This window comes from Nicotiana tomentosiformis, chromosome 8 (genome assembly GCF_000390325.3).
Source record: "Nicotiana tomentosiformis chromosome 8, ASM39032v3, whole genome shotgun sequence".
NCBI lineage: Eukaryota > Viridiplantae > Streptophyta > Magnoliopsida > Solanales > Solanaceae > Nicotiana > Nicotiana tomentosiformis.
Window position 1 is genome coordinate 11,562,610 of NC_090819.1, and position 15,919 is coordinate 11,578,528.

Genomic DNA, 15,919 nt, shown 5'->3' on the forward strand with positions numbered 1-15,919 from the left:
ACTAAGCCTTGTCTTGTCCCATCCTCGCATATAACCAAGCATCACCTGTTTCTTTTATCAAATAATCGATATCGCCATATCTATGCATCTTATAGGCTGAAACATCGCAATTTTTCCGAAGGTGTCATAGTCCGAAGGCACCATCCTCATAGCCGGGAGACACCATTCCATGGTCTGAGGATCTCTCGATACTACATATCATTATTCAAAGGCGTCATAGTCCAGAGGCACCACCCCTATAGCCCAAGGACACCATTTCATGGCCTGTGAATCCCTTATCATGCACTTCATGGCCCAGGACGTCATGGTCTAAGGACATCATCCTCGCCGTCCAAAGACAACCTTCATGGTCCAAAGGAAATTTGCATCATGTTTAAATTGTTGCAATAACCCATATATATTCGCATGCACCGTGTTTTAAGTTTTGCAGGTAATTCGGGAGGTAACCGTTCTACAAACAGGGGCAATCATCTCTCTGGTTTCCATTCACAACGTTCACATCCTTCGATCATTTCAAACGTAACCGACTACCAGTAAATGCCTACCTTTTACTCTATGACCATTCAGATATCTGCCTTGTGATACATCCGTAACGTTTCAAATTCGCATTTATGACTCCACCTAAAATAATCTGTTATTTGCGATAATATACTACCCAAAGAAAACTCTTCAAAACATACGACCACTCTTACAACAACTCCATCGGTTTCGTTCGTCGTTGGATCCAGAACTACACACGGCCTGATTTCCATAACACCAGGGATATATAGGCAACTAATGAACCAGGGTTTGGCCCCTATTTTTAAAATCACATCATTCCCCATTCAACTCGGCCAAAAATTGGTCATCATTTTCTTTACCCGACAACTCTTTCATCATTCCCGGGTAAAGAGGGACAACTGTTGATACCCAATTTCGCCCTCACAATTTTCCAAATAGTATATATATTTTTAAGATGTCATTTTGCATTATCATTTAATTTATAAGAACTATACATGTATTTTCCATAATTTTCAGCAATTATTTTTAGAGCTTTAAAATCAATTTATGTGCATTTAAATTGCTTAAATGTTTATTAGTTATCCCTTTAGATTAAGCATGATGACTTAATCATCCGAATCTGTTATTTATACCCACATACACGCTTTAAAATATTTTTTACATAATTGCATTCATATTTTAAAGATATTTACATAATTTTGAATAAATAACCTATATTCTGCACATAATTGGATTCATTATATTATTTATACTAAAATATCCTTTCTTATATTTTTATATATTAAGCTATTATTTTTAATTATTTTAATGCATTAATAATATTTTTGTATCATTTATTAATTATTTTTATAATTTATTTATTTTGATAAATTTCATGTATTTAAATTATAGCCCATTTTAAAGACAATTTCGGACCAAAATTTTGGCCCAAATCCTTAGCCCAACAACCCAACAGTAACTCCTGGGCTAGGCAGTGTCTATGAGCTACAATTCAAGGAGTATGAACAGGCTGATGAGCGGGCAATTATTCCAAGAGCATCGGGGGAAATAGAGGAAGTGCCTATGGAATCTGGCACTGATCAAGTTATGCAACTACATCTTAATGTTCCACTTAAGACTCCTCTACAACATTTACATGATTTAGTTATACACAATGTGACACCAATTGATGAAGACTTATTGAGACAAAATCCAATGGAGGATGAAGGAGATGATGAATCAACTGCAGAAAGCATCAAATAAGTGGCTAGGGAAGGGGATTTATCACCCACAACTAGTGCTAAAGGAGGTAAAAAAAACTAAGAAGAATCAGAGTACAGATTCACCAGGCCTTTCCTAGGGTGATCAACATGAATAGGGAGCATAATTTTTGTGTAGTTGCATTGATGGAGCCTTTTTAAAATAAGGGACTCATTGATAGATATAAAAGGAGATTGAATATGGAGACTGCTTATGCAAATATTAATGGGCAAATATGGTTGTTCTTCGATGCAGTGGTGGAATAGGGATTAGTGGAGGATACTGAGCAACAGGTGACTGTGAGAGTGTTTCACCATGACCTGGGGCAGCACATGATGATGACATTTGTTTATGCAAAATGTTCAACAATGGAGAGGTTGGATTTGTGGGATCACTTGTATTACTTAGCAAGTGATATGGAATTACCATGGTTGGTAGGAGGGGATTTCACTGTGATATTGCATGAAGATGAAAAAATAGGGGGACTTCCAGTACACCCTCCTGAATATGAGGATTTTGCATTTTGTGTAAACTCTTGTGGTTTGTTTGAGCAAGGGTATAAAGGTAGTCCATTCACATGGTGGAATGTGAGATCCAATGCTGAGTGTATATTCAAGAGATTGGATAGGATTTTTGTGAATTTGCCATTTCAGAACATGTTGCCAACTATTGAAGTTGAGCATCTAATCAGATCTGGATCAGATCATGCACCATTGCTAATGACATGTAGGGTGCAGACAACCAATTTTGTCAAGCCTTTCAGATTCTTGAACTTTTGGACAAAGCATGCTACATTTATGGATGTGGTGAGGCAGAATTGGGAAGCTGATTTCATAGGGGATCCATTTTTGATGTTCAAGCAGAATATCAAGAGGGTGAAGGCAGCACTCTCAAAATGGAGTAGGGAAACATTTGGTGATATCTTCAAGAAATTGGCTATTGTGGAGGACATTGTTAGGGTGAAGGAGATGTTGTTTGAAGAAGAGCCTACAACTGAGAATAGGAATGTGCTTTTAAAGGCTCAATCTAAATTGAAGAAATACTTGAGTATTGAGGAGCAGTATTGGAAGCAAAAAGCTGGGATGACTTGGTTTGCTGAAGGAGATAGGAATACAAGTTTCTTTTACAATCATGTCAATGGAAAAAGAAAGAAATTGCAACTGAAGAGGATCAAAAGTGGCAGTGGGGTATGGATTGAAGACCAGGAGCAATTGGCTACAGCTGCAGTGGACTTCTATCAAAAACAGTTCACAAATGAAGGTGATGCTTCTGTTCCTTGCTCAATAATGTACTTCAATGGTCACTATGGATCAGAATTTGGAACTTAGCAGATTGCCAACAATTGAAGAAGTAAGGGCAGCAGTTTTTGAGCTTAGTGGGGAGAGTGCTAGTGGTCCTGATGGATTCACTAGCCTGTTTTATCAAACATGCTGGGATGTTATTGGTGTTGATATACACAACATGGTGCTACACTTCTATGGAGGAGCTACATTGCCTAAATCCATCACTCACACCAATCTAGTGTTGCTGCCCAAGAAACCTAGAGTTGAGACCTTCTCTGACTTAAGACCTATTAGTTTGAGCAACTCCATTAACAAGGTCTTGTCTAGGGTGTTACATGACAGATTGGAGAGTTTTTTGCCATCTCTAATAACTCCTAATCAATCCGGATTTGTAAAGGGTAGGAGTATATTTGAGAACATCTTATTGACTCAAGAAATTGTCACTGACATAAGGTTAAGGGGAAAGCCAGCTAATGTGGTGATCAAGCTTGATATGGCTAAGGCCTATGATAGGGTTTCATGGAAGTACTTATTGCATGTGCTAAGGAAGATGGGATTTTCTGAACACTACATCAACATGGTGTGGAACCTGATGTCAAATAATTGGTATTCAGTATGGGTGAATGGGAAGTCCTCAGGGTTCTTTAAGTCGACAAGGGGTGTGAAACAAGGGGATCCCCTATCTCTAGCATTGTTCATTCTATCAGCTGATGTACTTTCCAGGTCTTTGAATAAGTTCTTTGAAGACAAGTCATTTGTGGGATTTGGAATGCCTAAGTGGTCTGAACCTTTAAACCACTTGGCATATGCTGATGATACGATAATCTTTGCATCTGCTCATCCTCTCTCTTTGAGAAAGATTATGGCAGTGTTGGGGAACTATGAGAAGATATCAGGTCAGATGATCAACAAAGATAAGAGTTCATACTACATACATTCAAAGGTTGCTAATGGATTGTTTTAGGCAGTTGGAGCTATTAGAGGATTTGCAAGAGGTAAATTCCCCTTCACATATCTAGGGTGTCCTATTTTTTACACTAGAAGGATGAAGGACTATTATGAGGATCTTATCAATAAGGTGAAGGCTAAGTTGCATTCATGGAAAGGAAAGTTGTTGCCATTTGGAGAAAAGGTAACACTCATCTCTAGTGTATTGCAAAGTATGCCAGTTCACATGTTATCAGTACTTGATCCACCAAACAGCATCCTGGGGCATCTACATAAGACTTTTGCTAGGTTCTTTTGGAGCACAAAGGAAGAAGGGAGAAGCAGACACTGGGCTTCATGGCAAAATCTTTGCCTTCCTAAAGAGGAAGGGGGCCTAGGTTTTAGGTCCTTAAATGATGTCTCAAGGGAACTGTTTGCTAAATTATGGTGGGGGTTTAGGACCACAAAATCTTTGTGGTCTAATTTCATGTGGAATAAGTATTGCAAGAAGGAGCTACCAACAATGGTGCATTTTAGAGGAGGGTCTCATGTTTGGAGACAAATGTTGAATGCTAGGGAAGAATGATATCGTATGGGAATTGAAGAGTGGAACAACTAATATTTGGCATAAAAATTGGACTGGATTGGGTGTACTTTATCACATATTACCGGAAGAATTTCCAATCAATGGAGATCTTCAGGAGGTGGCAGAACTGCGGCAAGGGGAAACATAGGATGATCAGCTGCTAGATCAAACTTTCAATGAGGAAATTGCAGAACATATAAGGCTAAATGTGCATTATTAAGGCAGTGAGGGATATTGGGATAGGCCATACTGGATGCCAACTCCTTCAGGAAAGTTCAGTGTTAGCAGTGCTTGGAAAATATTAAAGCATAGGGCAGATCCTAATTAGGAATTCAAGTTAATATGGATTAAAGGTTTGCCATTCAAGATATCCTTCTTCTTGTGGAGATTGTGGAGGCAGAAAATAGCCACCGATGATATGTGGAGGAGGCAAGGGCAAATGGTGATGTCTAGGTGTTGGTGTTATCAGCAGCCCCAAAAGGAATCCATTGAGCATATATTTGTCACAAGTCCTACTACCTATAAGGTATGGAACTTGTTCATGGGGGCTGCTGGAATTTCTGTGCAATTGATTCAATTAAAGCAGATTATAAGGCATTGGTGGTATGCTCACTGTTGTCCAAAATTAAAGCCACTATTTCAAGCAGTACCAGCTATCATCACTTGGGAGCTTTGGAAGAGAAGAAATACAGGTAAACATGGTGGTTCAGTGTCCCCAAACATGGTGATTCATGAGATAAATAGGACATTGCATCAACTGGCAAGGGTGGGGTATGCTTGGATCCCTAATATTCCATTGTTATGGCCAGACATGATTCAATACTTTGAAGGATATAAACCTATATTGATCACTACAAGAGTAACATGGCAGCTTCCTTTTCATGGTTGGTACAAATCTAATACTGATGGAGCTTCAAAGGGAAATCCTGGACCTAGCTCCCTAGGATTTTGTGTGAGGGATGATGAAGGTGATGTGGTGTATCCTAGGGCAGTAGACCTAGGAGTGACAACTAATGTGGTAGCTAAAGCTAAGGCTATTCTTCAAGGGTTGGAATATTGTGTGGAGCATGATCTTCACCCTCTCATACTGGAGACTGATTCATTGATGATGAAGAAGGCGATAGAAGGGGAATGGGATCCTCCTTGGGTAATTGCACAGGATGTGAAGAAAATTATAGAGATGAAGGACAACTTCAATGTGATCTTTCAACATGTGTTCAGAGAAGGCAACTCAGTGACATATTTTATAGTTAACATTGTGTTCTCTCTGAACTGCCTAGTGCAGGGAGGAGGTTGATCAATCTAGAAAAATCTCAATCACCTAACCTTAGGGTTAGAATAGCAAAGAGAAAAACCCCAGACAGATGGCTTCACAGGATTGGACTCTGCACAAACCTGCATGTTTCTTTGTCACATTCAGTATGCTATCAAGGTACTTTCCAATGGTATTAGCATGGTCCCATGCTCATTTTGGGGGTGCTTCGATAGTGTACAAAAAAAATGCGATAAGTAGGTGTGGGATGGTACAATATATCCTACTTCTGATATGTCCAAATGCTAAGAAAAATGCTGAACCCATCATATGGTATTTTTGGAGATTGTTGAATCATTTCTCAGTGGTATTAGCATGCTTTAATGCTCAATCTGAGGATGGTTTAGTAATTTTTAGAATGATGTCTACATTAAAGGTTCTAGTAGGGAAGGATCTAAGCTTACAAGATCACAAAAAGGCACAATTTCAAAGCCTGGCCTTTGCTTTGCAAATCCTGCTTAACGCCAGCTCATTCCTGGCTTTTGCCTTGCAAAGCCAGCCTAAAGCCAGCTCATGCCTGGCTTTTGCCTTGCAAAGCCTGCCTAAAGCCAGCTCAAACCTGACTTTTGACCTGAAAAGCCTGCCTAAAGCCAGCTCAACCCTGGCTTTTGCCTTGCAAAGCCTGCCTAAAGCCAGGCTCCTCTTCTACACATTAATTTTGATGAGTGAGCACATGATTAATACTTGGACAAAATCAGTCCACTGCATATGGAGATCATATAGTAGCTACACTTGGAAGACTATGCTGGCTTCAACTCTGTGGTGGAGATGTTTGGAGTTCATTTTAGCCTATGGACAGTATACCCTGGCGCCTGGTGAGAGCTTGATAGGTGCTTCTTGGTATTTGCCAATGACAATTGGATTCACATACACTAATAGGAGAAGGAAGCATTCAACTTATCATGTTGTAATAGCTAGTTCTTTAGATTTTAGCTTTTCTATCTTTTAATAGCTAGTAGCTTCATGCAACTTCTATTTTGGTTTGGACATCTTGTAAGCTTTGGACCCATTTTGGGATTTTATTTATATATTAGCCACTAGGCAAGTGCTGCTGAGTGGTATAGTTACTTAAAAAAAATAGCCCCTAGCCCAAGCCAAACAACCTTTTACTAAACCCGATTGCTACCTATCTCCATGACCCGCCCCGTTCAATTTTTAATCCTGGCCGTTGATCTCTCAAGATCAACGGCCCTTGTTCATTCCCCTTTTTTAATTAACCCAACCCCCAAACCCTAATCCTTATTTCCCACCTATAGCCGCCTCTATTCTCTCATCTCTCCACCCACCTCTGATAAACCCTAGCTACCATATCCCTAATCTTCTCCGATTCCAACTCAAACATGGAATCAATCCATGATTTACTTACCTACTTTGTGATATTCTGCTATTATACGCGTGTCCATGGTGTTACTTAGTTCTTGTCCTATTTTTGGCAAGAATCATTTCTCAAAATGGGACAGATTTATCTTGATTTGGTGAAGATCTGGACAACCTTTTGTCTATATACACGCTACAATGAACGATTCTTGCATTATTGGTTCGATTCAAGGCCATTGGACCCAACTAGGGTTTGCGATTTTCCTTTTTCCTTACTGATTTTCGATTGCATGTGATATTCTTTCCTTTCTTGTGTTTAATTGATGATTTTTCCTTGTTTGTGTATTTAATTTTGCTACTATATAAATCCCTCCCTAATCCCTTTTGAAAGACCGAAGTTTTCACTCCTATTGCACTCAATATACCTTTCTCATTCGTTTATCTTCTTTGAAACACTTGGCTCTTTGGTCAGCTGAAAGCCAAGGCCATAATATTATCAACCTCCCCCAGTGCAAGCACTGCTTGGGGCCCTTATGAGGCTCTTGTAAACTCTGAAGTATTAGAGATTTGGGGTTCTTGCTACCAGTATTCTAAAATCCTTATTTTTTTGCCCGTCTAATTTTGCAATTAGTTAGTGCCTTTAACTCTTGCAATATTCAATATTTTCCTTCTGTATATCTCTATGTGTTCTAGATATTAAGGACGTTTAAAATTCTGTGAGCATGATTTAGTTCCTTTGTTAGTTGTGAATCCTTGATACTGCACTGTTATGATACTCCCCTGTCATTCTGTATTCTTTGATAGTTGAATGCATTTTAGTACATGTGATAGATTTCAGTCTGTTCTTAGTTTGTGTTAGGCTAATATGTGTTCTTCACTATATCCTGCACTTCTATGTTGGATTTCCTTGTTTTCCTCTGAAATCAGTTCCATACCTTTGTGTTTTTCTTAGTATCTGAACATGTTTGAGTTTTGAGTTTCAATGCATGCCTATTGTAGATGTTCTTTTAAAGAAACTGACTACATGTTGTTAGTTATAGAATCCATTGCATGCCTTGCTTTGGGTACTATACTAAAACTCTTATGAAACCATTCCTTTGCTTTGAATGAATTACTGAGTCTTGTGTTTAATTGACTGTTCTTTGCAAACTGGTCACAACTATATGGATCTCATATTGTCTTAAGATTTAGCCTAAATATGTTTCCTTGCTATTTGTAATCCTGATCTTTAGCATCATCTAAGACTTTAGGGTAAATATTACATTTCCTCTCTTATGTATGGCCAACTGACATGTTAATGTGTAGCTAATCTGCCTTTCACATGCCATAAGTTTCTGTAAAGCCTTTGTACTATGATCTATCCCCACCATGTTACGTTTCCTGATATTGGCCAAGCTATACTACTAGTATGTTGATATGCTATTTGTGACCTTATTAGAATTGCCATGCTAGAACTTTTATTGTACCAGATAGACATTTGAAATCCTTTAGGTTAGTGCCCTATCCTGGACTTGTTTGGCATTGTGCACTCTGATATATTTATCTTATAACCTCAGAAAACCTGATTCCCCTAACTCTCTCAATATGTTCTTCTGCTCAATATACTATCTCCTGCTAATTGATCGAGTGTGGAATGTCAGTATTGTTATATCAACTTGCCATGAGGAATCTAAGCCTTATTGATCCTCTTAACTTGCATGTTCTTTGTTTAATTAATCCTGCTATGTCTGCTTCTAAAATACAAAATGCATTTATTCAAATTCTGTCACTTATTCGTTGTTAGTAGGTCCAGAATTCTTTAAGTGATTACTAGGTGTATTTGTTAACTCGCAATTGTTTGGTAAGTGAGACTCCATCTGGGTTCTAACATGGTTCCAAAATCGGAATTTGGGTTGTGCAATTGATACCCTCCAGTGCTTGAGCTGAGTTCACATCTGGGCCTGCTATTCGTAGAAAAGTGAGCTTGTTGAGAGCCTAGGCAATACAGGTTTATTTTTTACTTTTGGGCCTGCTTTTGGTATGCAATTTTTCGTGTGTAATATTTATACTTATGTTCATTAATTGGGCCTGTAATAATTTGTAAACAATCAATTGGGGTGTTAGTGAAATTGAAAAAATGGGTATGTTCTAATGTTTGCATAAAAAGGTATAAAACATGCCTATAGAGTCTATGTGATCTCTTTGTTACTCTAAACAACATGCCAGATTTGCTATATGTTTTCATGTATTGTGAATTAGTAGAAATCATACCTATAGTAAATCACACACTCACTTAACCTGTTTTACTATCAGACGCATGGGTTTAAGTACTTTGCTGTTCCCGTGTTTACTGTCATGCGTTATTAGACAACATGCCTATAGGAATCAGGTGTCCACTCCTTCAATTTGTGCAACTGCAGTGTATTTACTAGATAACATGCTTGTAGGATTATATTGACTTATGATCCTTATCTAGATACCATGTCTATAGGACCTTAATTGATTAATTAGCTATTGTTATTGATGTTTCCATCATATTGCTCGCCTAGAAAACATGCCTATAGGGATGAAGTGTTATAGAATGAGTTTCAATTGCCAACTCTTAGAAATCCTGCCTATAGGATACTATTACTCGCCTAGAAAGTATGCTAATAAAATCAAACGCGGATTTTAAGCTTTCAAACGATTTTATTGCCTTATTGCGCAAATAATTTAGATATCATGCCTATAGGATTTATAATACCGCTAATCTGCAAATTCGTTGTTCTAAAATAACAGCACTGCATGTACGATTGAAAATCAGAATTATAGAAATCATGCTTATATGACTTAATGGCTCTAATGCGTCTTAACTCTGAAACTGTATGCCGCCTAATCTGCCCGTGTGCAATTGTTGTTTATGTGTGGAGACTAACTTGGGCCTTTAACTGTCTTTGCATGAAGTCTTATTTGTTTTGAATGTCGCCTAGTTTCATCATCTTTTGAGCAACCTAAGTAAAGTCTAGAACCACCCAAATAGTAGGTCAAAGGCCCCCTGGACCATAGGCATGGGACGAGTAGTGCACGCATAGGATGCGACCTAGAAATGAATTAGAACGCTCTAGTTAAACAACTTCAACATAGTAATCGGGTAGTAGGACATGATAGTCTGTACCCGCTGAATATATGAGCAACTCCTATCTAAAAGGAGTTGCGAAATATTATTTATGTTGCACGGGGTAATCCTTTAGGCTAAAAAAACTTAGGACACCCCCCTTCCTTTATACATTTAGTCATCTAATACAGACCGTTATAGTTGTATCCTTGTAGTCCTTAAGATTTGTACCAATTCTCATTGTGTTATAATAAAACTCTTTGACCTTTTATTCTCTTTGTTTATTTGATCATCTCGCCTAATTATAATCCACATAGTCTTAAGTTCGGCCGGGACCCATAGTTGTGGACCTCAAAGAGTGCCTAACACCTTCTCTTTGAGGTAATTTGAGTCCTTACTCGATCTTTGGTGGCGTTGACTAGTCAAACGGAGTTATCTAGATAATAGGTGTCCTAACACACCTTAAAACCCGTTAGGTGGCGACTCTTCTCTTTAACACTCTATATTCCATTTAAAAGAGTTGTCACACGTTGAAGCCCACTTTTGTGAGAAATTAGGGCGCGGCAAGCTTCAAATCTAGTCATAAATAATTCAATATACTCAACACGAATCGTAGGAATTATTTTCATATGAATTTACTAATTTTTCGGATTAAAATCCGAAATTCATTAAAAAAATCGATAGTGGGACCCACATATCAAATCCCTAAAAAACTTATAAAATCCAAACACCCGTTCCGATATGAGTCCAACCATACAAAAATTATCGAATTCCGACATCGGATTGTCTTTCAAATCCTAAATTTTCGTTTTTGAAAAGTTTTACAAAAATCCCAATTTCTTCCATCTAAATTCGAAATAAATGATGAATATTGACATGGATTTATGAAATACAATCACTTGCGGATAGAGAACACTTACCCAAGTCTAATTCCTAAAAAATCTCTTTGGAATCTGACGAGCGCAAAACACACACTTAAATTGTGCTCGCTAGTCAAAGATAGTATATTATAATTATCATCTCCACGAGAATTGGATTTAAACAGTATTCTCGAAGTTCGTAGCTCAATTGCTATCCAGGAGGATCAATAATGGAGATTTATACAATTAAGAATTGAAACTAAATAAGAACCTAAACTATTGACTAATGACAATCTCAACAAAGGTAATCAAGGAAGTTATTAATGGGAGAAAATATGGGTTGATAGGATAGGTGCAAGATAATTGTTCGGGATCTAACTCTAGATAATTCACTACTAATGTTCAAGTGAGTCTCTCGAATTCACTTAATTATCAGTACAATTATTTAGTAGAAACTCCTCTCTCGAATAAGTCTCAACCTCACAATATGAACCAATTTACGCTCTGTGAAGATATGCAAGAATTCGTAATGGATTGGTCTTTAGGAGAACCTCTTTCGATTATCCTCCTAACTAGGTTTAATCAAGGATTCAACTAGCCTATTTCGATAACTTAAAAGAATCTATGAACTCTACTAACAATATAGTGCAAATATATCACAAGTAGGGGAGTACAAATGAAACGACAAACCGCACAAACCCGATAATCCGAGTCAAACTGAGAAAACAAATCCGACTATAGTTTGGTTTGATTTGGTTTGGTGTTGGAAAACAAAACCCGACCATATTTGGTTTGGTTTGGTTTTAACTAAAAAAAGTCAAACCGAAACCAAACCAACCCGACATTATATGTATAGAAGTTTTAAATATATTTAATACACAAAAATATTTATTGTAGTGTAGTTTATAAATATTTCTTAAGCTTTTTCATAGTTTTATCTTTTAACATATTATTTCAAGCTTGGGCTTATAATTTTTAAATGCTCCAATAAGTTTTATTCTCCATAAATGTTAGTAACTTAAATAAATCCTAAACCAAAATCAAATCAATACCAATGCTTATAAAACATTCAATTCAATTGTACTATGAATGAAAATAGTGTTGGATATCTATTTTTTAATTTTTTCATGGTTTAGATAAAATGTATAACTTATTTTTCTTTTAGTGGTCATTCATGTAAATAATAGTACTTATTAGTCGTAATTTTAAATTATATTTATTTTTATTATGGCTTATTAATAATTTATATTTTATGTAATTTTATTATCTTTATTATTGAATATTTTAGTACAATGCCATGACTCATCTCATATTTATGTTATTTTATTGAAAAATACCTTATATAGTTCTGTCTTACTAGGATTAAAGAAATATTTGGAGCACAAATTTTACGTTTTGTGCTATGAAGACTTTATGAAAATAAATCCGAAAAAACCCGAAAACCCGAAAAACCCGAGATTAAAAAACCTAACTTTTATTGGTTTGGTTTGATATTTAGATTTAATAACACAATACAATTGGTTTGGTTTGGTAATTAGAAAATCCGAACCAACCCGACCTATATACACCCCTAATCACAAGTTATGCCTCTCTCGATTACAAGAACAAGTGAACATAGATGCAACAATTAAATCTTCCAAACATGATTCAAATACATAAATATAGAGTTATAATCCACAAATAACCATCAATACACCATATCCATCAAACCCAAAAGGTTCTACACCACAGACATGGAGGAGTTCTTCACAATGAAATAAAAATAGAGAAAAACATAAATACAATCCAAACCCGGATTTGAGTGAGGAAGGAAGGATGAAATCCTTGTGCTCTTGCTTCTCCTTCTTCTCCTAAGCTTCCCTAGGTCTAAGGTATGTGAAAAGTGTGTCAAAAATGGTGTTTTGGGGTATTTAATCCACCCCAAAACAAATCCCGGACAAAACTACCCTTTCTTAGCGAAATAGGGCTTTTCCCGGACAGGACATGCATGACCGCGCACCTGATCTCGCACTTTGCACACCATTCTGCCCCAAGTGCCCAGTGCGCGATTGCTCACTTGGTCGCGCACTTGAGTTGTATAAGTTGGGAATTTGGGAAAGTGTAAAACATAAAAGTTGTATTCCTTTTAAATAGCTTTCCAATGATATATTGTGGAGCCCAAACGGAGTTCCAAGCAAATAGTTATGTGCATTTTACTGGACACTGCGCAATATGCCTGCTCGATTCTTCATTTCGTTCCACTATCATCCGTTGATCCCCGAACTCGATCCCGACTTAATCCTTGGGCTTTTACCCGGACTTTAAAACTCAAAAATAGCATGAATTCATGCCACAACATCTACATAGCTCGGAATCACTTATACAAGGCATAAAACATACAATAAGTGCAAAACACGCCTAATTAAAGCTCAACATAAGTAAAGTGCAGTGAATTAGAGTGCAATAAGCGACTAAAATACGGGAATATAGCCTACCATCAGAATCGCCCAAATCCGAGACTCAAAACTCAAAAATGAGTAAAAATGACAAAACTCCCCATTTTATGGGGGTTCTATGTCCGTGGCGCCACAGGTGGCGTGGGGCGCTGCCTGTGGTGCTGTTTCCAGAACTTCAGAAGTCCCAGCTCCAGGGATAGCACCCCACGCTACCCTGGACACTGACGACGATGGAAAATATTTCCCGACACGAAAACGGGCATAACTCTTTCATACGATGTCCGAATTCAATGATTCTTTTTGCTATGGATCAGAATTTTCAATACGGATCCAATCCTTTAATCAAAACTTAATTTGGAGCTCATTTACTCAATGTGATATCACTTATTCTTGAATAAACGACGTTGAAATATTCTAGAATATCCAAATTAAATTCTGTCAACCATCCGAAATCCACCCGAGGCCCTCGGGACCTCAATCAAATATACCAACAAGTTCTAAAATATCATACAAACTTACTCAGGGTCTCAAATCACGTCAAATAACGTCGAAATTACAATTCACACCTCAATTCGGACTTATCAGTTTCAAACTTTTTCACATTAACCTGAAACATATTAAATGAATCTGGAATAATTTCAAATTTGGCTCACAAGTTATAAATGACATAACGGGCTATTCCAACTCTCGAAATCTCAATCCGAGTCCGATATTGATAAAGTCAAATTCACTGTCAAACTTTAGAAATCTTTAGCCTTTAGATTTCTAGTTTTCGTTAAATGCCGATAATTTAAGGTAGGTACCTCCAAATTCGATTCCGGGCATACGCCCAAGTCCCAAATCACGATACAGACCTACCAGAACTATCAAAACACTGTTCCAGGTCTGTTTGCTCAAAACATTGACCAAAGTCAACTCAAATGAGTTTTGAAGCTCCATTTCATATTTTAATCACTTTTTCACACAAAACAAATCCGGAAAAAATTACGGATTGCGCCCGCAAGTCGAGGGATGCTGAAAGGTACTATTTGGGGTCTCAAAATATAGAAATAAATGTTTAAAATTAAGGATAACATATTGGGTTATCACATTCTCCACCTCTAAAACAAGCATTCGTCCTCTAACGGAATTAGAAAATTACCCGAGCTGGTAAAAAGGTGTGGATATCTACTCTGCATGTCCGACTCGGACTCCCAGGTAGTTGCCTCAATCGACTGACCTCTCCATTATACTTGGACTGAAGGATAACTCATAGTCCTTAACTGTAAGACATGCCGGGCTAGAATAGCTACCAGCTCCTCCTCATAAGTCAAATCTTTGTTCAATTGGACTGAGCTGAAATCTAATACATGGGACGGATCACCATGGTATTTCTCGAGCATGGATATATGGAACACCGGATGAATTGCTGATAAACTAGGTGGTAGCGTAAGCATGTAGGCTACTTCAACCACCCTTTCAAGAATTTCAAAGGGCCCTATATACCTAGGGCTCAACTTGCCCTTCTTTCCGAATCTCATTACACCTTTTATAGGTGAAACCCGGAGCAATACTCTTTCTCCTGCCATGAATGCAACGTCACAAACTTTACGGCCAGCATAACTCATTTTCCCTGACTGAGCTGTGTGAATCGATCCTGAATAATCTTGACTTTATCCAAGGCATCCTGTACCAAATCGGTACCCAACAACAAAGCCTCTCCTGGTTTAAACTAGCCAGCTGGCGAACGACATCGCCTCCCGTATAATGCTTCATACGGAGCCATCTGAATGCTCGACTTGTAGCTATTATTAAAGACAAATTCCGCAAGTGGCAAGAACTGATTCCAAGAACCTCCAAAGTCTATAACACAAGTGCGAAGCATATCTTCCAATATATGAATAGTGCACTCGGATTGTCTGTCCGTCTGAGGATGAAATGTTGTACTCAACTCAACCCGTGTGCCCAACTCATGTTGTACAGCCCTACATAAGTGCGAGGTGAACTGCATACCTCGATCAAAAATGATATACATAGGCACACCGTGAAGGCGGACAATCTCGCAGATGTAAATCTCCGCTAACCACTCTAAAGAATAGGTAACTGCTACTGGAATGAAATGTGCTGACTTAGTCAACCTGTCCACAATCACCCATACTGCATCGAACTTTCTCTGAGTCCGCGGGAGTCCAACAACAAAATCCATAGTGATACGCTCCCACTTCCACTCAGGAATTTCTAACTTTTGAAGTAAACCACGAGGTCTTTGATGCTCGTACTTGACTTGCTGACAATTTAGACACTGAGCTACATATGCAACTATATAATTCTTCATTCTCCTCCACCAATAATGTTGCCACAAATCTTGATACATTTTGGCAGCACCCGGATAAATAGAATACCGGGA

General features: G+C 37.9%; 1 protein-coding gene across 1 annotated transcript; it reads left to right on the plus strand.

Moving 5' to 3' along the window:
* Positions 1-2,108: 2,108 nt before the first annotated feature.
* Positions 2,109-3,401, plus strand: LOC138897064 (uncharacterized). Its single transcript, XM_070183017.1, has 3 exons — positions 2,109-2,327; positions 2,604-2,927; positions 3,366-3,401. Exons 1-3 carry the CDS (start codon positions 2,109-2,111, stop codon positions 3,399-3,401), a joined length of 579 nt encoding a protein of 192 aa, XP_070039118.1.
* Positions 3,402-15,919: the final 12,518 nt, after the last annotated feature.